The 27,827-nt window shown below is 44.8% G+C and overlaps 1 protein-coding gene across 2 annotated transcripts; it reads right to left on the bottom strand.

The window, feature by feature from the left end:
• Positions 1 to 341: 341 nt before the first annotated feature.
• Positions 342 to 27,009, bottom strand: PCMTD2 (protein-L-isoaspartate (D-aspartate) O-methyltransferase domain containing 2). Of its 2 annotated transcripts, none has more exons than XM_061630992.1 (6): positions 26,723 to 27,009; positions 8,591 to 8,928; positions 6,774 to 6,876; positions 4,625 to 4,796; positions 4,029 to 4,152; positions 342 to 3,568 (listed from the first exon to the last, which is right to left on the bottom strand). In XM_061630992.1, exons 2-6 carry the CDS (start codon positions 8,895 to 8,897, stop codon positions 3,189 to 3,191), a joined length of 1,086 nt encoding a protein of 361 aa, XP_061486976.1. In that variant the 5' UTR covers positions 8,898 to 8,928; positions 26,723 to 27,009; the 3' UTR covers positions 342 to 3,188. The 2 variants fall into 2 exon arrangements, with proteins under 2 accessions (XP_061486976.1, XP_061486975.1); XM_061630991.1 differs by lacking the exon at positions 26,723 to 27,009 and adding an exon at positions 25,965 to 26,169.
• Positions 27,010 to 27,827: the final 818 nt, after the last annotated feature.

Genomic DNA, 27,827 nt, shown 5'->3' with positions numbered 1-27,827 from the left:
TATCTGGGCACCATATGGTTAAAATGGAAAAAGAAAAGTCAGGCTATTGCTACCTGGAAGCACTACAGTGGGGAGGTGGACCGTCACTCAGGAATCCTTTAGATCTGGCCTTCACATATATCCCTAGAACAAATACAGTGCCAGCCTAGGGCCAGAACAGTGGCTTCTGCCCCCTTGGGGCATCCCTTTCAAGTCTTCCCTACGAGTGGCAGGCCAACCATCACCCAGCTGGATTAACAGGGCAGTACTGTCAGAACACACACTGGGAAAAATATTTGGTGTACAGGATTCTCAACACTAAGCACAAGCAATAATGGAAGCAGACTTAAAATGGGAACATATTGATTGACACAAACATTTTATTTTAATAAAAAATTGCATTTTAGATCTTTTGCTTCCAACATTTCTCCATGCCTCAGAAAGCACTCTCCCCACCAGCCAAATCTTCATTTCTACAGATATGTACATCTTCAGTTACTGTATGAGAATGGAACCTATGGAAGAAAGCTTCCTTCTGCAAGTGTACAACTCAGCAATCCGATCAAAAGCTATGAACAACCACATGAAGCTTAAACGCAGGTATGTGCAGATTGCAGACAGTTGATGGTGGAAGGAGAAATTGGTTTACAGATTTTACAAAAAATAACGACGGCAGCTACAGTTTGTTTACTAACATCCCCCACTGAATTGAATTAAACATTCTGTGTAAATGCTGGTGTGTAAGAATACCACTGACAATTCTCCTTCTGTTACAATGCTACAGCCTAAGTTATTTCACAATTATGCTGTCTGCGCGTGCACACAAGGCACACGTTTGCTACCTTTGTTTGTCGACAATACAACAAGTGGACTGATCACAACTACTTGTAAATGTATTTTTCAGCCAAAATAAGGGGAAAAGCCCTACAAGATACTATTTTTCTATGCATTGTTTTTTTTAAAAAAGCCCTAGAGGATTTAAAAATAGACAAGACGATGAAGAAAAAACCCTCACACAATCTCTTTGATAATGCTACGGGGGAAGAGAAGTTAAACATGGTTAATGGAAAGAAGGCCTCCCTTTAGGGCAGCTTTCAGTTATCTCAAAGAAGCTCGTTCACCAGATTATTTTAAAATAAAATTGAAATCAAGTAGGATAACTTGGTAGCTTCTCTGGCAAAGGAAGATGAAATCTGGGTTTGCCTCTGGAGAGGCACACACTACACAAGTTGTTGCCAGTCAGGCTAAATGGATCAACTGACTCGATAAAAGGCAGCTTCATTCAAATTTAAAATGTTGAACAGTTTAAACAGAGGAGAACTAACGAGAACATGAGGATTTTTGACAGACAGCTGCATGTGTTAGCTTTCAGCTTTTACTTTATAAGAAGATGAGTTCTGAACTCGCAGGTACAAAATGGAGATCAGAGATCTACAAATGATTCGTTTTGTTGCCTTAAAGCATCAGACGGCACAAGATGAAACAGAACATTGGACATGCAGTGCCTGGGCTGTAGGTGGCCCCAGATGGACCACAAAAACAAGGTTTTATCAAATTTCTGACAGATGATTGCACATCATTGCTGTCTTGCACAGACCCTGGGGATACCTCTGTATGCTACAGGCTGGTTAAGAAAGACTTCTACGTTCTTAAGTATGGATTCACACATACACCTGAGAGACAATCAACTTCTACATAGGGCAATTCTTTGTCTCTTCGTAAGCTGGGATGACAATGTCAATGAGATGAACATTTTTTGATGTTAAACAAAGGATTCCAAAGGAGAGTGAACATGGACTGAAAAAGTGTATTTAACCTTTTTGGGGATATTTGATGTTTCTTCTCACCATTTAAGCTCACAAGAAAACCCTAGGATTTCAACAAGAATCACTCTTCCTTCTTTTCTTGCTTCAAATTTGTAAGCTAAAAGTTATCTACCATTAGAGAAAAAAATTAATATGGAACAGTCCAACACGTTTGTACACAGACAAATTGGGTAATTGGTTAAAAAGGGACAAAAAATCAAACTAAGACTAATGAGCGTGTATAATTATATATGTCTTTCATCTAGAAAAAACCTACACAATGAGTCATCTGGCCCCTTTACTGCAGCAGAGGTCCCTGCTGGGTCACAGACAAGACCAGGCACCCAGCCCTTTATATTTTTTGGGGGGAAAAATGGTTCCAATTTCTGGGCATGCTCTGAAAAAACAGAACTACCTTCCTAGAAAACTAGGTGCTTGCTCCAGGTTTTTTTTTTTTTTTAAGTTTACAGCTGTCCATATTACATACCTGATTCAGCACTCATGCAACAGACCTTCAGAGAGGTCTGGTGGCTTCTAGAGAATCAGTCTCTGCATGCCCTTCCCCTTCTACTTCTCTTCATAACCCCTTAATATTCTTTCAAGAGGATGTAACCACAACCTGGACAGACCCAGCAAGTTTTCAAGTGACCAAGTCCAAAACAAAAAAGAGAGCTTTGCTGCACAAAGCACTGTGTCTTCGTCGTTTCTGTTTCGAACTCATATTGCCTCTTCCCCACTCTTGTATCATATAGGAATTCTCCTAATGAGTATTTCAGGAGCTCTTATTAACTTTCTAAGGGTGTTACACTTCCTTGAAAGTCAAGGGTTTGCTTAAACAGAGTCCCTGCTGATTTTAAGAACGACAACTGTTAATTGGGCATTTGACATATGCCAAACCCTCCTGGTTTTGTACTTTTTGCTAATATTGTGCTTTTTTGTGGGACTTTGGAGGAGACCAGGCTTACAGGGTAAGATTCTGCTGTTTTGCTGCCTTCCATTTTAAGGGTGAAGCAACTCGTTTGGATGCTGCCCAAAATAATTCTGAAACTGCCACTTGGCAAAAAACACGGTTGAGAAATCCACAGATGTCTCAGCAAAGTTGGGTTCCCCCCCCCACACACACTGAATGAGCTCTTCATTTCAGTAAGCAGTTTAACACTTTGCCACCAATCTGCCCCTCCCCAACCAAGGAAGCTCTGCTGTAGGATGAAACGGGAGCACACAAACCAAGGGAAGGAATCTGAAAAATGCTATCATGTTTTAAGTACACGGCAGCCACGTTCCCTGGCCAGCTTACCACCGTGCGTGGTCACATTAACAGGCAAGCAAGTGGCACGCATTTGTCAAGCCCTGATGAGTGTTTTATTGTCCTGCCTATCCCTCTGCTTGATGCTGACAGTGACCTTATTTCTCTCTGTAATAAAGCAGGTAATATTTCAAAGGGTCAGGCAGAGGCAGGCTTAAGACCTTCTCTCTCAGGACATTTATAGGAGGTTCGGGCTTCAGTTCAGGGACAGCCTTCTCCACCTCTTCCCTGCTCTCCTCCTCCAACTCCTCACAATTGTTATCATCGGAGGGGTTTGAGATCCGACTGGCAAAGACCTCTTTGTCCAAGAAGACAATGGTTTCCATGCGACGGCGGCGGATGCGCCTGCGCTTGAACCTTGGTGGGTTCCGGAGGCCATTTCCGTTCCTGGCTGCCGTCTCCTGGTGTATCAGCTTCTTAATGGTGCTGCGGATGGTGATACGTGCAAGATCTTGAAGGCTGTGGACCATCGCTGGCGCTGAAAACGTGAGAGAAAAAGAGGCAAGTGTAGAAACCTGGTTGGCACAGGCTGAAGAACTGACAGCTAGTCAAGAAAGCACAGCAGCTAGCCACACAATTTGCCAGCAAAACAGAGGCATACATGGTCATGCATGGCTGATCCCCACCCTGATCCCCCTCCTATATCATTCCCAAAGCAAGGAAGGCCTCAGTAACACCCACTGTATAATAAAGGGCCTCTGCACTAGCTGTGTGATGGCGAGATCAACATGACCCCACAGAGACAGAACCAAATGCAGGGCAGCTCTTGCTGACATGGTCAGCAAATACACAGCCCAGGGATGGTCAGACTGTAAGCAATGGCAAAAGCGCCTGGCTCTGAGGAACGTCTCTTTGAGCCACACACAGCCCATCCTCCAAATTAAAAAAAAAATGAATAAACAGAGCAGGTATGTATGTATATGTATGTGCAGACTTACGTAAGTGAACAAGTTTTGACTTCCCTGAATCCGCGTGGTTGGGCTGGATCAGAGGAGCAAATGATACCGCTAAGATCTTCTTTGTCTCCCAGGCTGAAGGGCCAGTTCGAGTTATCTTAGTCAGCTGGGTTTAGGAACAAAAGTAAGACGGAGCACTTCCAATAGCAGAAATAAATGTCCTATTTATCAGCCTTCTCCCCTCTCTACCCTACAAGTTTGGTAATTTGGAAAGTCACCCTCAGTGCAACAACAAGGGGCAAATGGTGCACGGAAACACTGCATTATTTTGAGCAAATGCGCTGTCGTTATATCGGCTTCTCACCTTAACTTGTTTACCTTCAACTTTATTCTATGTCATAGATGATCTCAGTTTACAAAACAAACAACTGCGCTCACGCACACACGCACACACGCACACTCGCGCACGATGAAGCAGGATGTTGCCCATGAAACGCCACAATAAATCTGTTGGACTTCAAGGTGCTACAGCTGTCGTTTCTTTGCAGTCATAGGATAACATGGCTATTCTTTGTCCTTTATGCATGATAAGATCAAAGTAAAATCACAAGCAAAAGGACCCCATCCCACAAGCAAACCTTTTCCTCCAATGGCATGACAAGAATTCCACCAACTTTCAGCAAGTTCCTCATGTAATCTTCATGCTCCTTCTGGACTCCAGCACCACAGTATACACGGTCATATTGAGAACAGTCTGGGGAGATTTCTAAGCAGTTGCCAGTGACAAAGGAAGGCTCGCAGAATTCAAACCTGAGAACAGAAAAGGCTGTTTGTGAATGAAGCTTCTAGACGGCATGGATATTAACCAGGCTGAACCTTCCTAGCATACATAGACTGGGCAAAGCACAAGCACATAAAACATTATTAATCCTATTTTTTGAGGCAAGAAAATTATTTGGTCAATGAATTCCAGTTACATGTTAATTAATTAATTGATTGATTGATTGATATCCCAACCTTCCTCCCAGGAGCCCAGGGCGGCAAACAAAAGCACTAAAAACACTTTAAAACCATAAAAACAGGCCTTAAAATGCATTAAAACAAAACAACTTTAAGAACATTTTTTAAAAAAGCTTTACAGACATCTTTAAAAAAGGGTTAAAAATATTGTTTGTTTTTTTATAAAAGGTTTTAAAAAAATATATTAAAAAGTAATTCCAACACAGACGCAGACTGGGATAGATCTCAACTTAAAAGGCTTGTTGAAAGAGGAAAGGCGCCAAAAGATAACAGAGATGGAGCCTGCCTAATATTTAAGGGGAGGGAATTCCACAGGGTAGGTGCCGCCACACTAAAGGTCCGTTTCCTATGTTGTGCAGAACGGACCTCCTGATAAGATGGTATCTGCAGGAGGACCTCACCTGCAGAGCGCAGGTCTACGTATATCATATGTACATATATCTACATGTAGATACATATATCAAAAGGCTAACAGCTAGGTAAATTCTGCAGTTCTGGAACACATATACACTCTAAAACTGTTATGGCTTCTCCCATGGAAGCTTCACAAGCATAGTTTTCTAAAGTGGCTGGGGAAAAATGAGCAATTTCCCTTATGCACAGCTTGTGCCCTTATGCAATTGGTCCATCAAACCCAATACTTATACAATTGGTCCATCAAACCCAATACTGTCTTCTGATGGGACACCAGCTCTCCAGAGTCTCAGGCTAAAGCCTTTCCCAAACCCATAACATAAATTTAACTGGGGATGCTAGCAACTGAACCTGGACCTCCTGCACGTAAAACAGGTGTGCTACCACTGGGTTATGGCTCCTTCCCCGGTGTTCTTGCAAAAGGTGGTCCAGCACTAAAACATGCTTCTTTTCCCCCTTCTTCCTGGCCAGTGAAACCACAATGTCAATTTCCTGATGGACAAGCACGTTTTAGATTTATATAAAAATGTTTTTGTTTATACAAGCCTATCCAGATATGTAGCTTTATTATGTATATTTGTTTTTTAAATTGTTGGTTTTATCTATTTTGATAATTTTATTACATGTACTGTTTTACAGTCTGTTTTTATTGCTAAATTTTAATGAATATTTTGTACTGTCTTATGAAAACTGCTTAGAGATTTTTCTTTCTTTCTTTTTAGTAAGCAGTACATAATCTTGCTAAATAAATTAATAAAAACCTCACTCACAGCATTGTTTATTATCTCAGAAGCATTTTTGCGGGGAATGCATTAATTTATAATGTACCATAACAGGAACACCAACCAGATATTGTGTAGTATCCAAGTAACTCATTCTGCCAACGTGGGGATTCCTGTTTGCGCAATGGAATGTCTCCCTTCTCCTCCTCCTGTGAGCCACCTAAATCTGTTCTGGGTTTCCTCCAACCCTCTGGAGCAGATGTGAGGAGAGCACGGGGTGTGCATGGGGAGAGGAGACGGGGGAAGTTCTGTTGCCGAAATGCAAATCCTTGCACTGATGGAACAAGTTAGTTGGATACTGCCCAAAGTTTCTAGACGGAACCCAACTAACTAATTGCTTTTGTTTCTTAGCTCAGGCATACATCAGGCTTGTTCAAAGTGGAAGACAGAACAGTGTAAGAGCACAAGGACAAACCCCCTCAATTTCCTTCTACTTTCCAGCAGTGTATTTCACACATGCAAAAGCATCCTGAATCCACCATGTGCTACTAACTAGGAGTTACTACCCAGTGCTATGATCTGTCCTGGGAAGTCTGCTGTACTGCAAAATAAGCATGTCCTCTGATCTTACTTGTCAAAGCTGTCGCTTGTTCTGATGAAGAAGTCCAGCTTCTGCTTTGCATATTCTATAACATCAGAGTGAAGCTCTACGCCATGATTAATGCCAAAAGGGCCTGCATGTTTAAGGAATGCAAAGAAAGAAATATATTTGAAATGGATGAAGAACTAGTTTCAATTCAAAAAGCTTCTCTCAGCTTTAAACATTCACTGCAGTTTGTCGTTTTTGGTCTTCCTTGAAAATGCAGATATAAAGTGAATCCCTCAAAAGGTATGAGTTCTTACTAGCATAACCACATCATATGGAGAATGGAATGGCAGCAAAATGTGCCCCGCTCTAACAAGGATGCAAAAGAATCCACCATATCTCAGTAAATGTAACAGTCTGGGAAGAAATTGGAGAAGATACAACAGAGAAGAAAATTGGGAAGAGAGTGTGAGAAATTACATTTGAAAGATGCACAAGTTTGTGCTTGTTTGATCCGTTTAACAGCTGGCTCTTACAGCTCACACAGCTTTTTTGGTAGGCGTACCTTATTTTCAAGTTCCTAGCAAAGCACACTTAAACACCTGGGGAAAATACATTTAGAGACTTGTCTTTAAGCATTTATTGATGGTATATTTAGTGCAATTTGCTTTCTGTACAAATACAGAAAGCACTGGGCATGTTTAGCCTTGAGAAGAGAAGACTGAGGGGAGATATGACAGCACTCCTCAAGTACTTGAAAGGTTGCCACACAGAAGAGGGCCGGGATCTCTTCTCGATCGTCCAAGAGTGCAGGACACAGAATAACAGGCTCAAGCTGCAGGAAGCCAGATTTCAGCTGAACACCAGGAAAAACTTCCTAGCTGTTAGAGTGGTATGACAATGGAACCAATTACCTAGGGACGTGGTGGGCTCTCCCAACACTGGAGGCTTTCAAGAGGCACCTGGACAGGCACCTGTTAGGTATGGTTTAATTTAGACTCCTGCATTGAGCAGGACTTGATGGCCTTATAGGCCCCTTCCAACTCTATGACCCTATGATTGTAACCAGAGGGGCTCAAAGGCAGCTCTCCCAAAAGGCAATCTTTCATCTGGAGGTTCCGTTTACCTGCCTTCTTTTCTCCAGAGAAAGCAGTTTTTTCCCATTCCTCTAGACCTGCTGGCCATTTACACCAATGCATTTTGGCCCAGCTGAGGAAGAAACTCCTCAGGTAGGTTTTGCATTTACTTGCATTCTCAGAGCTTCACAATACCAGTGGACACTGGAGAAGAGTGTTTCCTTGAGGTGTGTGAGGGTGACTTACAAGTTGCCACTACCCGTTCCTCATTTTGTTGATGCTGTGCTACAATATGAGGTGGAGCATGCAAAATGAGTGAAGGACAGCATCAGTTGCTGGGAATTTCAAGGGCAGGGAGACACAGCTGCTTTCCTCGGAGCAAGGGATAAAGCAGCGAGTTGAGAGGGGTCTATTCACCAGTGCAAAACTCAGATTTTTCTCTGTTTAAAACTTTTAATATTTTGCATCTGTAGGATGTCTCTTGGAGTTGATTCCATTGCATATATGTGAAAAGTTTTGCCCAAGTGTGCTTCCCATGCGCTATCCTAATAGATGACCCTGGGGGCCGAGGATGGAATTTCTGGTACTTGCGCTTCATGGGACTAGCAGTCATGGGACTAACATGACAGCCCTTCAAATAGTTGAAGATCATGTTTCTTCTTGACCTGCTCTTCTAAACATGCCCACAGGCTAAAACATACCCATTGCATTGTCAAGTTTAAGGGCACGTCTTGCCCCACAAGACAAGGAGCTTGATTCACAGGGCTGATGAAAAGGGTCACTTACCCAAGATGAGCCCAACCATGGAGCTCAGGTAGCCAGTGCCGCTTCCCAGGTTCAAGAAGGAAAGCCCAGGCTGCAGATCCAGAGCTTCCATGACTTCTGAGTAAATGCAGGGAGCAGAGAGGTGGATGTTCCCATGTTTCCACGCCAAGTCTTTGTAAGCGTTGTCCTTAAACTCCTCCAGGTAGTAGTCTGCCCTGTCGACAGCCCGGAAAGCCTGCTCCACCAGCTCTGTCCGAATGTACTGAGCCTCTTTCAGGTTATCTATTAACTCATCATTGTCCTCTCCTGCACTCACAGCACCTCCCATTGTCCACACTAACCAATTCCAAAAAACAATTCTAGATAGCAGAGGAAGAAAAAAGGAAAAAGTCATTATATCAACCAAATAAAACTACTCAAGAACAGAAGTCAGGAAAATACCACCTGCATTGTAAGGGATATTCTGTATACCAGAATACACAGAACCAAAAAGCACTTTCATTTATACCAGCATTGCCACTTATAGCTCTCCTTTGTCTCTGGAAGATTTCAAATACATACGTGCATTCATGTGTGTAATGAAACCCTTTGATTGTACACGCTAGTTACCTGCCGAGAATGTTTTCATTGTGTTGTCAGCTGCTCTGTGAAGTTGGTTCTGGATATGGAACATCATGGATTCTAGGTAGTTCTATGTTGCATTATTCTCCTCCCCCAACCCCAAAGGACACCCTGTTTTTGCCAACATTTGGAGCACAAAAGCATCACACATCTGTGCTAGTACTGCATGCAGGAACTTCGAAACTATCTTAGAAGAGGAGTGGGGAGTCTCAAGCCTATGGATCAAAACAGGCCATCTCATAAATCTTTTTAAAATATTTGTTTTTATATATATGGAAAATGGACTGCCTTCAAGTCGATACCGAATTACAGCGACCCTATGAAAAGGGTGTTCATGGTAAGCAGTATTCAGAGGGGGTTTCCCATTGCCTTCCTCTGAGGCTAGTCCTCCCCAGCTGGCCAGGGCCTGCTCAGCTTGCCACAGCTGCACAAGCCAGACCCTTCCTTGTCCACAACTGCCAGCTGGGGGGCAACTGGGCTCCTTGGGACTATGCAGCTTGCCCACGGCTGCACAGGTGGCAGGGCACGTAACCCCTGAGCCACTCCCTGTGGGGTGATCTTTAGGTGACCCTTGACATCCAGGAGACACGAGCAGGGATTTGAACTCACAGACTGCCATGGCCCCGTCAGAGGACTCCTCAGATGAGGACGACTCGGGAGTAACAGCAGCAGACCCAGGAGCAGCAGGAGACACGGAGGAGCCTCCTGAGAATCCAGCTCCTTCTGCCCCTCAGCTGCAGAGCACCCCAGGGACAGCAGAGGCCCTGCAGCCAGACACAGACAGTGAACAGGATACTCCCCCCTCACCTGCAGAACGTAGACAGCAGAAGGTCAGGCAGAAGACAGGCAGGCCTGTCTCCTTAAGGCCCAAACGCTGAGGGCTCACACCTGCTGTCCATCCTGCTCTTTATAAGGCACACCTTGGCTGCAGCTTGTTGCTGACTGCAATGTCAGGTGTGGCTTTGTGTAGACCTAGTTTCCTTGCAGCATCTCTTTGACTGATCCCTTGGCAATTGATCCCGGACCTCCACTGACCTCGCTTCTGGACTTCTGACTCGGCAAGTACGCTTCGGATAGGCCTGGCAGATTTACAACCCGACTGCTGGCTAAGGACTTTCCTTCCCTGCCAAAGACCCAGGAATTTCCAGCCCCCCCCGGCACTGCTGATGCAGTGTAGAGCTGACACAGACTCTGGACTCCCAACCAGGCTGACCTCCCCACTGTGCTATACCAGCTGCCTGCCTGCCTGCCCCCCCTCTCCCTCTTAACAGAATGAACACAGAACCCCTCCCCAAGTAAGGAAGATAAGTGTCTTTCACCATCATCTTGTGTACAAAATAGTCAAATGAATGTTCCTATTCTGTCTTTTAATTCCTGAGACTTTATGCCACTGTAGCTATTTTTTAATGGACTGCCTTCAAGTGGATCCCGACTTATGGTGACCCCATGAACAGGGTTTTCATGGTAAGCGGTATTCAGAAGGGGTTTACGATTGCCTTCCTCTGAGAGGCAGTGATTAGCCCAAGGTCACCCAGTGAGCTTCATGGCTGTGTGGGGATTCAAACCCTGGTCTCCCAGGTCGTAGTACAACACTCTAACCACTAGGCCACACTGGCTCTCTCACAGTAGCTATTAACTTGCCTATATTTTGCTTGCCAACCCCTTAATTCAGGGACGGGTTGCTTGTGGCCCTTCAGAGGGTGCTGGACTTCAGCTCCGATTATCCCTGACTGCTGGTCATGTTGGCTGAGGCTGATGGGAATTGGAGTCCAAAGACATTTGGAGGGCCACGGATGCCTCATCCTCACCTTATCAGTTTTCTAAGTATCACCACTTGGCGTTGGATCAAGGAGGGTTCCTGGGATGAATACTAACAGCGCAAACCTAGCCATGTCTACACAGAAGTTCCCAGGTCAGTAGAGTTAGGATTGCAGCCTGAGTCAGGACTGTATTGCCAAGAAGGTTGCAGCTGAACATGTTTGCTGCTGGTGAGTACTTGATGGATCAACTTGCCCCAAACTGGGAGGTGGGAAAATGCTTCCTCTGTACTGTTCCATAGAACTTTGCCTCTAGACACCTTTGCAAATGAGATGAACCCTGGAAGAGAATCTCTTCAGAAGATCTCCCATGTGAGCCTCCTCTGGCACTCTAGAAGATATTCCTTGAGAAAATCAGAATCCAAGCTGACCCACATGTGAAAGCTCGAAGATAGGCACAGGCAGACAGTGGTAGTCAGAAAAAAGAATATGCAGGCATACATGAATGAATGGTTAACAGAGAAAACACAGCTTTTTGTATAAATGTCCATAAGGGAGGAAGAAGAAAGGGCACATGTTTGTCTTAGTGTGGTCAACTGGTCAATTTGAAAACAGCAATTCAGCCTGAAGGCCAAAAATATAAACAAATAGTCAAAAATCCTCCTAGGGAAACCTGAGGTACCCTTAAAAGTATCTCCATGGTTCCCAACCTTAAAATCAACTGAAGTTCCAGCCCTAGTTATAAACAAACAATCCAAGAGGGATGGCGAACAGACTTGAACCAAGGCCTTATTATTTAGTCTCATGTATTAACATCACAGTAACACCCAGAGGTGAGGGGTGGGGAAAGAGTGACTTCTGGAGATCATTGCAGCTGTCTGCACCACAATTTAATATGCAACAATCTATGCATACCAGCCTCCACAGACAGTTAACATTTCATACAGAAAAAGCTAATGTGAATTTTTATTTACAGTGCTTTGCTTTCCTGACCAGAAGTGGCATATTCAGTGTTTGTTCCTGGTTTAGAATGTTCCACAGAAAACAATGTCCCACCTGTACACATCAAAAACTTATGAACAACACCAGAAGGTACTGCAAGACACTATCAAAGCACAGGATATTACTATCATCCCAGCACAAATCTTACCCATTTGTTGAAGCAAATATGATCAGTGATGCTCAGACTCATTACCACAAAAATAATCAGATGTAGCACACATTCAGTTTAAATTTTTTGCATAATTTCTCAGTTTTATATACGCCTGCTTATTTGCATGCTTTGCAGGGATGTGGCTGCAAAAAAAGGCAAATGGTATTTTAGGTTGCATTAACAGAAGTATACTTTCCAAACTGCGTGAAGTATTCGTTCCCTCTATTCTGCAATGGTTAGGCCTCATCTCGAGTACTGCATCTAATTCTGGACATCACACTTTAAGAAGGATGCAGACAAACTGGAACGGGTTCAGAGGAGGGCAAAGAGGATGGTCAGGGGACTAGAAACAAAGCCCTATGAGAGACTGAAGGAACTGGGCATTTCAACCTGGAGAAGACTGAGAGGAGATATAATCGCACTTTTCAAGTACATGAAAGGTTGCCACACAGAGGAGGGCCAGGATCTCTTCTCAATTGTCCCAGAGTGCAGGACACAGAATAATGGGCTCAAGTTGCAGGAAGCCAGATTTTGACAGAACATCAGGAAAAACTTCCTAACTGTTAAAGCGGTACGACAATGGAACTGACTGGAAGCATTCAAGAGGCAGCTGGACAGACATCTGTCAGCTTTAATTTGGATTCCTGCATTGAGCAAGGGGATGGACTCAGTGGCCTTATAGACCCCTTGCAACTCTATGATTCTATTACTCCAAACTGCATATTTGAGTCTGTGTGGAATTTGGCACAGAGATTGTTTGGGAAACAGAGGATTAATGGCGGCAACAGACAAGAAGTATCTCAGGAGCCATATCTGCTCAGAAGATGGCCACTAAGTGGCCAACTATTCACCTATGCCCTTCTAGAAGCTAAATTTAAAACTTTAAGCCTCCAAACAAACTCCTCATAGTTGACTTTAGGGGTGTAAGCACCCAGTGCCTGATGACTTTCTCCTACTTTCAGGAAATACCGTGTGCCAGTATGCTCTTTCAGCCTTGACTAGCTATCCATATGTTGACAGAGTGGCAAGAGGATAATAGCTTCTGTATTCTCCCCAGACTGGTCTTCTGACTGATCTAGTTGTTAATTAACTGGCCCTATCAGCAGATCCCTACTGAACCAGGAGGGCATCTGACACGAAAAGCCTCTGCTGCATCTAGTCTAGAATCATATTTCCAGGGACCAGCATAGATGCTCCTGGGAAGCCTAGAAGTTCCTCCCTCCCACCCCACCCAGCAACTTGCATTCAATGTCCAAGACATAAGAACATAAGAAGAGCTCTGTAACCTGGAGGACAACTAACAGCGCTCCTCCGGAGGATCTCAGCGATGGAGTTGGGAGAGAAGGGCTCAGGCAGTCCATAAATCATGCTGGATCCAAGCTGTTCAGGGCTTTGTATATCAACAGAGGAACCTTGAACCTGGTCTAGTGAAATCAAACTACAGACTTTGCTTCCTTAATCCTTTTCAGCAATGCTTAATTCCTTAAAAGAATATTAATCTGCTGGCACCACAAAGACTGATTTCGTTAAAATAAAGTCATGAATATTTATATATTTATATAAAATGTATAAGACAGTTTTGAAAGCAACAAACAGAACTTCACTCAAGCTAGTTCTGGATCCCTATAAGGATTCCGTTAATCACCTAAAATATATATATGAACGAAATTGTGATTAACCAGAGGTTAATCACAATTTCTGTTTGGTTAATCACAATTTCGTTCATATATAAAATATATAAATATAACCTTTATCTCAAACTGTGTGTTATGACAGATATAGGGAATCTCAGCAGCCATCCCACACATTCTGCCCGGCCCTCAGGAATCTTCCCAGGCCATGCTCATCACAGGCCCAGCTCCAAACCCTCCTCAAGTGGTTTTGTGTCCTTGAACTGTGATGAGGCCTGTTGCTTAAGTGGACTGGAGAGATGGGAAAGTGCAGAAACCTTTGATTTTTGCATAACTGGAATGGAGCCGAATGTACAAAGGTAAGTCACGGCTGTTGCTCCACCCACACTTGCATTTGGCCACGCCTACTTTTTGCCTTTGGCCCTGCCCCCCTCTGGCATGGAGTCCCCGGAACGTCGCCCACAAGGGAAGGCCATTCTTGGGCTGAACAATCTTCCCCAGCACAGTATGAGTACAGATGAAGGGTGGGCTATAAAACTTTTTAATATTAAAAGAGCAAGCAAATAAATCATAGCTGAGTTACACTCACAATTGTGAGGTGTGTGAAGAGATGATGATGATGAGGCCTCCCCAGCTGTTGCCATGGGCTGTGGACTGCCTGTGACATCACAAAATCACATGGCTGCTGAGTGGCTATAAAGGTGGGCCAAGTAGAAAGACTGAGGCAAAAGCATTGCCTGGTCTTCTTTCACTTGGAGGAGGCAAATTGGCGAATGCAAGAAGGTGATCATCTGGCTGCGGGATGCCATCATGGAGCGAAAATAAGGCAAGTTTACTTGCTGAAAGGGGTCGCGGCTTGAAGGTGGCTGATACATCTGAAACTGGGTGATGTCTAGCGATGGACCTTGTGGATGGTGGATATTTGTAGGTTGAAGCCGGGGAATGAATGTGAATGAATGGGAGGGCAAGAGAGGGGCGGATGTTGCCGCTGGCGTCCTTCATGGATGTCGGCTGGCCATGTGTTTGTGTGTGAGTGGGGTTTCGGATGCGGTCGAGGGTGGTGGTGGTGGGTGGGTGTAAGTGTGTGAATCTGACAAACCGGTGGATATTCATGAATAGATGAAACCCGTGAATGTTTGAATGGAAGTTAGGGATGAAGTTGCCAGGCTGACGCTGGTGGAGGTGGGTGAGGCTGTTGGATAGTAGCCATCCCCCTCATTGTCTGTGTTTTTTTACTTCCAGGGATGTCTCTGAAGCTGGCGAGGTTTTGGAAGAGACCACCAGTGAAAGCAACAAAGAGGACTGCAAGGCTTGAAGAAGCCAGCTTTTATTTCTGAATAAAATGTTTTTTTGTATTAATCTCTTATGGAGTCCTTTGTTTTATTCAAAAACAGATGGGAGATCAAATCCCAGACCCTCCCTGGTATCAGTATACATGAAGCTATAAATATTTTAATAATAAATGAATAAATCGATGCTGAAGTGTCCTCACCATTGTCAGGCCAAGGGAGGTTGTGCTGTTACTGTCGGCAATGGACTGCCTGTGATGTCACAAAAGGACACAGTGGCTGAAGAAGGCAGGGGGAGGAGGGACGAATGGAGGGAAGGAGGAGGGGGAGGCTGAGGGGAAGTGAATATATAATCTGGAGAAGCTGGGCTGGCTCCCTCCGGTGTACTTGTGTTGCCAACATTTTGCTCCCTCCCACAACAAACTATCAATAAAAATACATTTCAAATGGACAACATTCATACTCCTGTGTTGTTCTCTTTTGTTTATTTCTTTAAAACTTTTTCTCTCCCCCCCGCCCCTTTGTATGAACAGTTTTTCCTATTCCACTTTTTGTCATGCGTGATTAGGTCTGGTAGTAAAATTAAAGCATGCCAGGGAACATCCTCTGCTCAAAATAAATGGGGTGGGGCTGTTAGAGGAGTAAGAAGTCATAGTTACTGTATTCTGCACTTTCTCTGAGGGAAACATCCTTTGCCAGCTCTGCTGTTGGAACATGCATTATACTGAGTCAGACCATTGGTCCATTAGCTCAGTACTGTCTACACTGACTGGCAGCTCCTCCTCCAGGGTTTCAGCCAGTGAACTCACTACCAGGTATAAAAAGGTGAAGAGCTGCCTGAAGAGCTCTGTGTGTGTTTGAAAGGGTTCTGTGTGCTGCTGCAGCTGTTTGCCTAAAACCTTGCTTGTAGGTAGAAAAAGGGAAAAGATCTGAGGCAGCACCTCAGTGTTGTGGAAAGTGCAACACTAAGGTCGCATTTAGCATTGCACTTGGGAGTACAGTAGGGCCCCACTCATATGGCGGGTTATGTTCCGGACCCCTGCTGTAAAGCGAAAACCCCTGTAAAGCGGAACTCATTGAATAGAATGGGGCGCGATGCCTGAAAACCACCGTAAAAGCGGGACAAGTGCCGTATGAGTGGGGCTTTAGTCTAATTGCGTCTAATTGAGACCGCTGTATTAGCGAATCACCGTAAAGCGGGGCCCTACTGTATGTTCCTGTCCAGCAGAACTATCACTACACCTTGTAGGTGCTGGAAAGAGTGGGGCAAACTGACAGCCTATATGACTGAAAGGCTCATTATATGCTTCATTACGTTTGCCTGGGCGGGGGCTGACTACTGTTGCACCAAATGCAAGGCTGTTTCCCGCCCTAATATTGTATTTTTGCTGGCTTCTGCTATTGTTCTTTTTATAGAAGTTCTATAGCCAGCAGGGCCGGCACCAGGCATGACTGCACCTTTGGGAACCAGCCTGCCACAGTCCCAGGGCACCATAACCCAACCCCCCATAGAGGCAGCAAAAGCCTACTAAGCTCACCCACGTTTCCCAACTACCTCTCCTGTCCCTGAGAATGACGTGCGCTCTGTGCGTGCATGCCTACCATCAACCAAGATGGCATTAGGGGCATCAGCCCCGTAGGGAAGCCTCCACTGCCATCTTGGTTGATGGCAGGCATATGCACACTGTGCCCACTGGCTGCCTATTAGCTACTGGGCCAAGTTCAAGGCTCTGGTTTTGGGGTACAAGGCCCTATACAGCTTGGGACCAGGATACTTGAAAGACCGTCTTATCCCTTATACACCCAGTCGATCACTGCGCTCTGCAGGTGAGGGCCTCCTGCAGATACCATCTTATAAGGAGGTCCATTCCGCACAACATAGGAAACAGACATTTAGTGTAGTGGCACCTACCCTTTGGAATTCCCTCTTAAATATTAGACAGGCACCATCTCTGTTATCTTTTTGGCACCTACTGAAGACCTTCCTCTTTCAACAAGCCTTTTAAGTAGAGACCTTATCTCAGTCAGTGTCTGTGATGGAATTGCTTTTAAAGATGTTTTGTTTTAACATTTTTAAAAAATGTTTTGTTTTTAAGAACATAAGAACATAAGAAAAGCCTGCTGGATCAGGCCAGTGGCCCATCTAGTCCAGCATCCTGTTCTCACAGTGGCCAACCAGGTGACTGGGGGAAGCCCGCAAGCAGGACCCGAGTGCAAGAACACTCTCCCCTCCTGAGGCTTCCGGCAACTGGTTTTCAGAAGCATGCTGCCTCTGACTAGGGCGGCAGAGCACAGCCATCATGGCTAGTAGCCATTGATAGCCCTGTCCTCCATGAATTTGTCTAATCTTCTTTTAAAGCCGTCCAAGCTGGTGGCCATTACTGCATCTTGTGGGAGCAAATTCCATAGTTTAACTATGCGCTGAGTAAAGAAGTACTTCCTTTTGTCTGTCCTGAATCTTCCAACATTCAGCTTCTTTGAATGTCCACGAGTTCTAGTATTATGAGAGAGGGAGAAGAACTTTTCTCTATCCACTTTCTCAATGCCATGCATAATTTTATACACTTCTATCATGTCTCCTCTGACCCGCCTTTTCTCTAAACTAAAAAGCCCCAAATGCTGCAACCTTTCCTCGTAAGGGAGTCGCTCCATCCCCTTGATCATTCTGGTTGCCCTCTTCTGAACCTTTTCCAACTCTATAATATCCTTTTTGAGATGAGGCGACCAGAACTGCACACAGTATTCCAAATGCGGCCGCACCATAGATTTATACAACGGCATTATGATGTCAGCTGTTCTATTTTCAATACCTTTCCGAATTATCGCTAGCATGGAATTTGCCTTTTTCACAGCTGCCGTACACTGGGTCGACATTTTCATTGTGCTGTCCACTACAACCCCGAGGTCTCTCTCCTGGTCGGTCACCACCAGTTCAGACCCCATGATCATATATGTGAAATTAAGATGTTTTGCTCCAATATGCATAATTTTACACTTGTTTATATTGAATTGCATTTGCCATTTTTCCACCCATTCACTCAGTTTGGAGAGGTCTTTTTGGAGCTCTTCACAATCCCTTTTTGTTTTAACAACCCTGAACAATTTAGTATCGTCAGCAAACCTGGCCACTTCACTGCTCACTCCTAATTCTAGGTCATTAATGAACAAGTTGAAAAGTACAGGTCCCAATACTGATCCTTGAGGGACTCCACTTTCTACAGCCCCATGTGAGCCCCATAGACATTTGCAGGTGTATTGGTGGTAGGCCAATCCTTCCTAAAAACCCACCTTTTCCATGATGCTTTAGTCCTCAGCCTCAACTGAAACAAAGCCAAAGTATATTTTGCTCATAGTAATGTCTTGTTAGCTTCCCTTTCCCTTTGTTTCTGTGTCAAAACTGAACTGTAAGCTCTTTGGGGCAAGGATCTGCCTTGTTCTTTTTGGCACTGGCTTATATTGCTCTGTAAACAACCATGCACACTAACTGTGCAGCACAAATTAACATGGAAACACACAGCCTTCACATTATCAAAGTACATCTCTCCAGCTGTGAGGGGATTGACTTGCTTTCCAGAAAAAAAGCTAACAAGATTCTAGGAATTCCTATTCAGTGTGAGAAAAATATATGTAAAAATAATGTAAAATATTCTAGGCACAGAGAGAGCTGGGGACACAAACATTAAAAGTCCTGAATGTGATTTAAGTATAAATTCACTAATAGGCAAAACCCCTTGTGGTTTAAGAACGTACCTATACTCACAGATATTTCTATCGAACTTTAAAAAGCAGGAAAATTGTGCAGTTATAGTAAATGCCTGAGGGGAGCAGGAGACCTGTCGCCCTCTATGAGATATTGTAGTGCCCTACAAATTTGTCAAAATGCAAACACAATTTGGGTTCGTCTTTTACAGTTAAATCCACTTTATGCTTTTCAATCCAATTTCCCTGCTTTTTAAAGTTTGATAGAAATATCTGTGGGCTATAGGTACGTTCTTAAACCACAAGGTTTTTTACCTATTAGTGAATTTCCCTGTTTTTTAATGCAGGAGGTAAGAAATGGGATCCTGTGCAAGTTTGCTGAGCATGGATTGATGCTTGGATTGATCCATTTGCTGAGAATGGATTGGATGCTTGTTGAGTTCAGTGGGATTTACTCCTGTGCAATCATGCTTACGATAGGTAAAACTGACTGGGGGGGGCATGGAGGGAGGGCTGGACTGGGCAGGGGAGGAGGAAGAAGGGAGAGGGGAGGAGAGGGAAGGGAAGGGCAGGTCTGATCATTTGCATGCTTATTGAGTTCAATGCGATTTACTCCCAGGCACTCATGGTTAGGATAGATAAAACTGACCATGGGGGAGGGGGAGGGTAGAGCAGAGGGAAGGTGAAAGGGGGGGGAGAGGGGAGAGGAAGGAGGGGAGGGGGAAAGGGAAGAAGAGGATTGGAAGGAGAGGGGCAAAGGGAAGAAGGGGATTGGAAGGAGAGGGGCAAAGGGAAGGAAGGGGCAAAAGGGAGGTGATGGAAGGAAGGAGGAGGGCAGGTTTGATCATTTGCATGCTTATTGAATTTAATGGGATTTACTCCCGTGCAATCATGCTTAAGATAGGTAAAACTGACTATGGGGAGGGGGAAGGGGAGGGAGGGGCATAGGAAGGGGGAGGGAAGGGGCAAGAGGGAGGGGACAGGAGGAAAGAGAAGGGATGATAGGTTTGATCATTTGCATACTTTTTGAGTTCAACTGGGTTTATTTTTGTACAATCCTGTTTAGGATTTGTGAAACTGACCTGGGGGAGGGGCAGGGAGGAGATTGGGTGGGTGGGCACTGGGCTGAGGGGAAGCCCCTTTCCTTTCCAAAAGGAAAACATCATGAACAGTATCATTGCTTTTCAGTGTTTTCCCCACCTTTTTATTCTACAGTAGGCACATGTAGCCTCCCATCCAAATTTAAACCACAAGTGTCCCTGCCACATCCACACCAGACCTTTATTTCACTTTAGATGTCATGGGTTCTCTACAAGAATCCTGGGAAGTGTAGTTAGTGAAGGGTGCTGAGAGTTGCTAGGAGAGGCCCTGTTCCCCTCACAGAGCTTCAATCAGAGTGGCTGACTATTAAACCACTTTGGCCACTGGAGCTCTGTCAAGGGAATAGGAGGCTCCTCTCAGCACCCTTCACAAACTACACTTCCCAGGATTCTTCAGGGGAAGTCACAACAGTCTCAAGTGAAATAAAGGTCTGGCATGGGTGTGACCCCCTGATTAGGCAAGCCCAGCAGCTGTGATTCTGGCTTTTAGAACACTGACAGTTAGTTCTTACTGAGCATGCCCAGGGTTATCATTGAGTTCAATGCTAAATTTCTTAAATTATTAAAAATCAGCCAGGCATTTTTTAAACTTTTAAACTGCAGAAGATGAAGGTCAAAGTATGGGGCAAGGTCAGGTTTACAGGTACTCAGTGAAGATGACTGTTTTTTAATGAATTTCAACAAATTATGAGAACTCGGACAGAATAAAGTCCAAAAGGGGTCTGGGTTTTTCCCCTCTGTTTTTACACTTTGAACTCTCGATTCTCTCTGACTGTTTCGCCGTGAAAATTTAGAGGGTTGTTAAGCATGCATTTCTGAGTTCAGGACTATAAGTTTTGTAAGATTTTGTTTTGGAATGAGTTTATGGGAAGCATCAGAATGGCATGAGGGGGTGTTTTCAATTTAACATTGTGGAATGCAAAAACTCCACGCTGGCTATAGTACACAGCCACTCTTGTGGCTGTATAATGCACCTCTTTATATCTTTCTTCTTCTTCTGGCCTTTAATATGGCTTAGGTATTGCTTTAAATACACCAGAAGAACCTTAATAACTTTCCCCCATTTGCTTTCTATTCTTCACAAAACAACATGAGCACAAAGTCAAAGAGTTCTTCAATACAACACAGCTGCCCTCTGACCTGGCTGCAGTCCAGTCACAGGGCTATTAGCATGCCTCTGCAAGCTCTGTTGTGCCACTACAAGAGATAATTGGTTTGCGGCCAACTCAGGGCACACTTACTGAAAACAGGGTCTTCTGTCTACATGGCTCTAACACAGAAGAGTTGTAGCACGGGGAGAGAGAAGGGGGTGGTGGTAATGAATAGTCTTCCCACAGCACAGAGCAGTACTTATTTTGCAGCCAAGACCTGCTGCAGACACCCTAGATTCAAAATGCATTAAAGCCACTGAAAGATGTGTGGGTTCCGTTTCTTTTTTTGGCGTTACAATTACAGCCTCTGGCAACTTCCCTATGCCTCGTGCAGACATTCAGAGCCAAAGCACTGCTATGTGGACAGTAGGCCAGGGTCCTGAATGGCATCAAAATGAAGTGCAATTACAGAACTTTGTATGCGCACCTGGATCATTACGGGATGTCACCTGGAAAAAAGAAATACTTTTCATGCTCAAAGCTTTGTGCTCAAGCAGTGAGGGAAGTATTCAGATCTCAAAGACAATAGCAACATTTGCAGGAGACCAGGACAAACATTCTACAGTTTATTTTAGAGATGATGGTGAATAAAGCCTTATCATAATGGTTCAAAGAAGCAAATCTGTATTTATTTATAATTTCTACAGTAGCTTTCATTGCAACAATTAACTGAAAGCACCCAGAGGGCTAAAAAGCTGGACAGAATCCTTACCTGCTACTAGCCATGATGGCTGTATACTACCTCCAGTGTCAGATGTGGTATACCTCTGAATACTAGTTGCTGGGTACAATTGGGGAAGAATGCTGTTTGTGCTACTGCTTGTGGGCTTCTTATAGGCATCGGGCTGGCCATTGTAAGAACAGGATGCTGAACTAGACAGAAGTTAAGAAGAACCCTGTTGGATCAGACTAATGTTCTTATCTGTTTATGAGCATGGACAGTCAATGAATGCTGTTGTTGGGGGCACAATGAGACAATGCTCATATTCTCATAAAGATGGGGAAGAGGACAGCTCTGAGGAGGCCCATCATCACAGGAAGTGGTGACCCCCCCTTACTACATAAATGGAAGGAACATTACCATGAGGGACACTGAAGTGCTGAGGGAAGCTGGACAGCAGATCCACTGTGGGCAGGCAGGGGTCCTTATTACTAGGGGGAGCGGGGGGGGGGAGAAGAGATGAGGAAATAAAACCCTCATCATAGGTCCCAGACTATAACCTGAAGGCACATAAGGCCAGCTCCCTGCTGAAGCTAAGCAGGGTTAGGTCTGGTCAGTGCCTGGATGGGAGACTGCCTGGGAACCATATGTAAATCCACCTTGGGTTTCAATCATGAAAAGAAAGGCGGGGCAGAAATGTAATAAACAAATAAATAAATAATAGATGAAACAGCAGTGAAAGAAGGAACATGTCAGATATGCAGGATTGATGGGAAAAGAAACCAAAATCCTACTGTAAAAAACAGACTACAGCTTATTAACTGGAGTGAAGGAGTTGAGTCTAGCACATGCAGAGATGTCAAGAGAGGCATTACTACTCCGGGGGGGGGGGAAGAGTGATGCCTTACCCCAAAGCTGTGGAAACTGGGAACACCTGCACAGAGGCAGGAGACACAAGGCATAGAAAGTGCATGTGTGTGACATAGGGGCAGCAAAGAACTACTATGGTAATAGGAAGGAGGCACAAGAGCCTCACTGGCAAGGGACACTGCAACTTTGCGGGGGGGGAGGTGGAGGGAAGAAGAAAAACAAATCATGAAACATAAGAGCAGCCCTGCTGTATCAGGCCAAAGCCCCATCTTGTCAAGCATCCTATTCTCACAGTGGCCAAGCAACAGAAAGCCCACAAGCAGACCTAAGTGCAACAGCACACTGTCCAGACTGAATGGGTTATTAAGGAAGGGTGGGGATAAGAAAGGGAACTAATATCTGCAGCATCAGTCTGAATGGGCTCTTAAGCAAGTGGTGGGGAGAATAAGAAAGGTATCTAATATCTGCAAAGGGTGGAGGAAGAGTGAAATTTTAGACCAGGGAAACCTGTGGTCCTCCAGATGTTGTGGGACTACAACTCCATTATTTCTGACCATCGGCTATAGCGGGTGGGGCTGATGGAAGTTTATTTATTTATTTAATTATTATTTGATTTATGTCCCATCCTTCCTCCCAGCAGGAGTCCAGGGCAGCAAACAAAAGCACTAAAAACACTTTAAAACATCATAAAAGCAGACTTTAAAACACATTAAAACAAAACAGCTTTAAAAACATTCTTTGAAAAAGCTCTGAAGACATCTTAAAAAAGAAAGAAAGAATAAACGGTTAAAAAGCATATGGTACTTTTAAAAAAGGTTTAAAAACATATTAAAAAGCAATTCCAACACAGAATCACACTGGTTGGAGTCCAAGAATAACTGGAGGGCACCCCTCTTTTAGACCCATTGCCCCTGAAATGGTGGTGGTGGTGAAATCAGATTGCTTCATTATTAAAAAGAGTTGAGGAGAAGCAGTGAGAAAGACTGAAGCATTCCTTCTATGCGTCCTGGAGCCCATTATCACATGAGTGGGCTTACCAAGAGAGACAGATTAACTTCCAACACGAGCTGGATATGGGGGGGGGGGGAATCATCAGAAGGCCATGGGTGGTGAGAGCAAAGAAACACCGAACGCTCATTACTTTGGAGAGAACAGTGGCAGAAAGAGGGTGACCCACACGTCTGGGTAAAAGTAGGAAGAAGAAACAGGCTTTATACCCATTACCTTGGAGGTTGGGAGGGAAGGAGATAAATTATGGAGCCTCATTACCATAAGGGAGAGGAAAAGGCTGGCTGATCCCATTGCCAGCGAGGAAGAATCAGGCTGTTTACAGTCATTATTGTGGAGATGGGGGTGGACGGGAGAGGGAAGGAAGCTATGGGGTATTTTTATCACAAGAGATTAGGGGTGGGGAAGAGGAAAGAAGGGCTAACGCCAATATGGGGTTGGTGGGATGAAAAAAGTGTGGGTTTTCATGTCCATCATCCTGGAGACTGAAGAGAGAGGGAGAAAAAGTGATAGAGTCCTATTCTTGGGAGAGGGTAGAGAAGGTGGGGGAAAGCTACAGTGCCACTGGGGGAAGGAAGCAAGATGAGGTAAGTGGTACTGTATGACCATTATTCTGAACACATCGGAAAGGAGAAAGAGAACTGATATAAATTTTGAAGTGCTATCATCAATGGGGGATTTAGGCTGCAATCCTGACCCCATTGACCAAGAAGCCCCATTTGAATTCAATAGGACTGAGAAGACATGGTTAGGACTGTGCTGTTCTAATCAATCTACTATATTTTTACCATGTATTTTCCAACAAGTCCTCACAAGATGCCTTATCATAAAACAAAACAAATGAACATAATTTAAAAAATACCATAGTAAAACCATATATGCGAGAAGGGGGGCAGCAGCAATAAGATCAATAAAAGGCATGGCAGAAACAACAACAACAAATAACAACAACAACAACAAAAATAATAAAGTTGTTAGGAGCTATTTGAAGATCCTCCATGGCGCAGAGTGGTAAGCAGCGGTAACGCAGCTGAAAGCTCTGCTCACGGCCGGAGTTCGATTCCAACGGAAAGAGGAAGTCGAATCTCCGGTAAAAGGGGTCAAGGTCCACTCAGCCTTCCATCCATCCATAGTCAGTAAAATGAGTACCCGGCATGTGCTGGGGGGTAAAGAAAGGCCGGGGAAGGAACTGGCAATCCCACCTCATATATACGGTCTGCCTAGTAAACGTCGCAAGATGTCACCCTAAGAGTCGGAAACGACTCGCACTACAAGTGCGGGGACACCTTTACCTTTTTAGGGGCTATTTAAAGAGGGGTCCAAGTAGCTGGCTAGCCTCATCACCATGGAGTGGAGAAAGAGACTTACAATGCAATCTTACATGTGTCTACTCAGACATAAATTGCCCTGAGTTGTATGGGGTTTATTCCTAGGTAAGTGAGTAGAGGCTGCAGGCATGGTTTACACCCATTACCTGGGAGACCAGGGGTGTAGTTGCCCAGGTCTCGGGGTGTGTGTCTTAGAACCCTTACTTTTTTGGGATCAGGGTCCCAGCAGGATCCCTGTATCTCCGGCACCCTACAAGCCAATCAGCACGAAGGGGAGCATGTTAGCCACTGAGAAGAGTCTTCTAACATGCTTCCTTTTCCTTTTTTGCTGATTGGAGCCAATCTGAGTGTCTAGAGGTGAGTCAGCCACTGAGAAGACTCAGTAACTAACACTCTCCTCTTTGAGGCTTATTGGCTCCTAGGGACATCGGTTGTTGTGGGAGAAGGCATTATTAAAATATATTATTATATTTTGATTTTAGACTGTACAGTTTTGTGTAGTTTTGTGTTATTTTTATTGTATTTTTAATGTTCACCGCCCAGAGAGCTGTTGCTAGTCGGGCGGTATATAAGCTTAATTAAATAAATAAAATAAATAAATTAACAAGGGTCTCATTCTCAACCCTGCAATAACAACAAAGAGGAAGGAAGGGAGTGGGGACATGAAGGACCCTACCATTTTGAATTTGCCACTACACTGTTGTTGGTGGGGGGAAGAAGAGGGACTTGGGGGGGTGTCACCCCATCACAAAGAGAGTTGGGGAGGAAAACAAGGAGAAAGGAAGGGCTGCCTGGACCCATCATCACCCTGGAAGCAGGAGACTGGCGCTGAAGCATCATCGGAAGGGGGAGGGAAGGCAAGGAGAGAAACAGCCAATGGCTGTTATGGTAAACAACCGGCGGGGGGGAGGCGGATAGAAGGCAAGAAGGAGAGCCAACCAAGGCCTTCCTGACCCAGGCGGGCCTGAGGGGGGCCCTTATCAGGAGGTTAGGGGGGCTATTATGACAGGGAGTGGCGGGGCTTGAGCCCCAAAGGCTGTCAGGAACTGAGGGGGGGTCTCCTCGCCTCACAATTAGAGTAGGACGGGGGGGTAAGCACTTAAGAAGAACAGCCGGCGCAGGTCTACCTGTTCCTCCTGCACCAGCCGCCGCCGCCGCCACCGGCCCTTCTTTCCTCCTCTTCTCCCCCCTCCCTCCGCACGCCGAGTCCCACAGCTGTAAACAGCCACTCAGCTGGAGAAACAACCCCCTTCAGGGCAGCGGCGCTACTGCGCAGGCGCCGCGCAGGACGAACACACGGCGCGACGAAAAGGAGGTGGGAGGGAGATAGAGAGGGGGTGATGTACCATTACGGAGGGGGTGGGGAAAAAAAAGGAGGGTTGTGCGAAGAGGAAAGACGGGAGCAGGGGAAGCGGAAGGCTGCACCATTGTTGCCTTTCGGAGGGGGGGCGTAGGGAAGTACCATTGAGTGCAGGAAAGGGGGGGAGGGAAGATAAGGTGGCGTCGGTGCCACAACGGCGGTGGCAGCTTTGAGAGTTATGACTTCTACATGAAAAGCGGTGTATAAGTTTTTAAAAGTAAATAAATAAATGATTAGGATGTGCACGTTTAGACCACTCGTCATTCTATAATAATAATAATAATAATAATAATAATAATAATAATAAATCCCTCTTTCTCTGGAGACGCCAAAGTCTGAAGCCGCCTGCACCTTCTCTGAAAGCAGTATGCATTCGTTTTTATTCTAACCAGTGTTTAGTGGCTGGAATTATGCTCGTCCTGAGATGCCAGAGCTTGGAGAAAATTAGGCAATCAATATATGTTCAGAAACATAACGACATACATATAGTTGGTCTGATCCAGCAGGACTCTTCTTATATCTCACCTGTTGAATTTCTGCCTGTCAAGTAGCCTTTACATACAGGAGCTGTTCCAGAAAAAAAGATGGCTACCCTGGCATGAACTGTCCCACTTCCAGAGGACTCATCTGCTTAATTGGAACGGTGGCACTTTCTTCATCCTAGAAATGGTGTAGTGGCCAAGAGACTGTCCTGTGAATCAAGAAGACCTGGGTTCAAATGTCACTTTTGTAGTTCTTGCTAGGCAGCACACCACAATCTCTCAGTCTCAGCCCCCCTCCCCAGGTTATGATCTGAAGAAAACACATAAGGCTGCTGTGATGTTCCTGTATTAATGTAAATATGGTAAGTGCTCTTTATATAGAAGACATATGGTAAGTGGAGTGAAAGAGGAGGGGGGAGTACATGAGCAGTAGAATGCTGGATGATTGGCTGAGCGTTTGAATGGCTGGGAGTATAAATGGAAGAATGACAGCTGAATGAGGGGTGGACGTTGTTAGGAGTTGGATGTTGGTAGCTGGTGGATGTGAGAGGAAGAAGGTGTTTGGTGGTGGATGTCAGGAGAGTGGAGAAAGAGGGAGTGAGAGTTCGGATTAATAATAAGTCAAGTACCACAGGAATATATGAAACCATACGCTTATGTAACCTTATAAAAGTAATCTTGTTATTTCTGATATTTAATAAATACTATTTTGGTTTACCGAAGGCCTGATCCTTGGCTGGGGAATATACAGACCAGAAGGGAGGGCAAGGTAATTACCAAGGCTGAAGGGAAACAGTAACGAATGGTGGCAGCGGCGAAGGGAGGAATAATAACATTTCAAGTATCCAGAGCAACCCAGAGTTATATGTGTAATCTATATAGATACAAAAGGGGTTGGGGACAGCATACGCACGCAGTCACAAAAGTAACCAGATAGAGAGAGACTCAGGCAAAGTCTCTGGGAATATTGGTTATAGGACGTGACTGGTGGTGCTGCCTAGCAGGGGGATCTAGTGAGATCTGTGCTAGAGCGGAGAGAGGAACCATATAAAGGACAGTCTGGACTGGTGGAGTCCCTGGTGCTGCCTAGTGAAAGGCAGTAGCCACAAGCAGGTAGGAACCTGACAGGGAGAGCCAGGGAAGGGCGT

This window comes from Rhineura floridana, chromosome 6 (genome assembly GCF_030035675.1).
Source record: "Rhineura floridana isolate rRhiFlo1 chromosome 6, rRhiFlo1.hap2, whole genome shotgun sequence".
NCBI lineage: Eukaryota > Metazoa > Chordata > Lepidosauria > Squamata > Rhineuridae > Rhineura > Rhineura floridana.
Note: the sequence above shows the minus strand (reverse complement) of the source record. Positions and strands in the feature narration are given on the sequence as shown.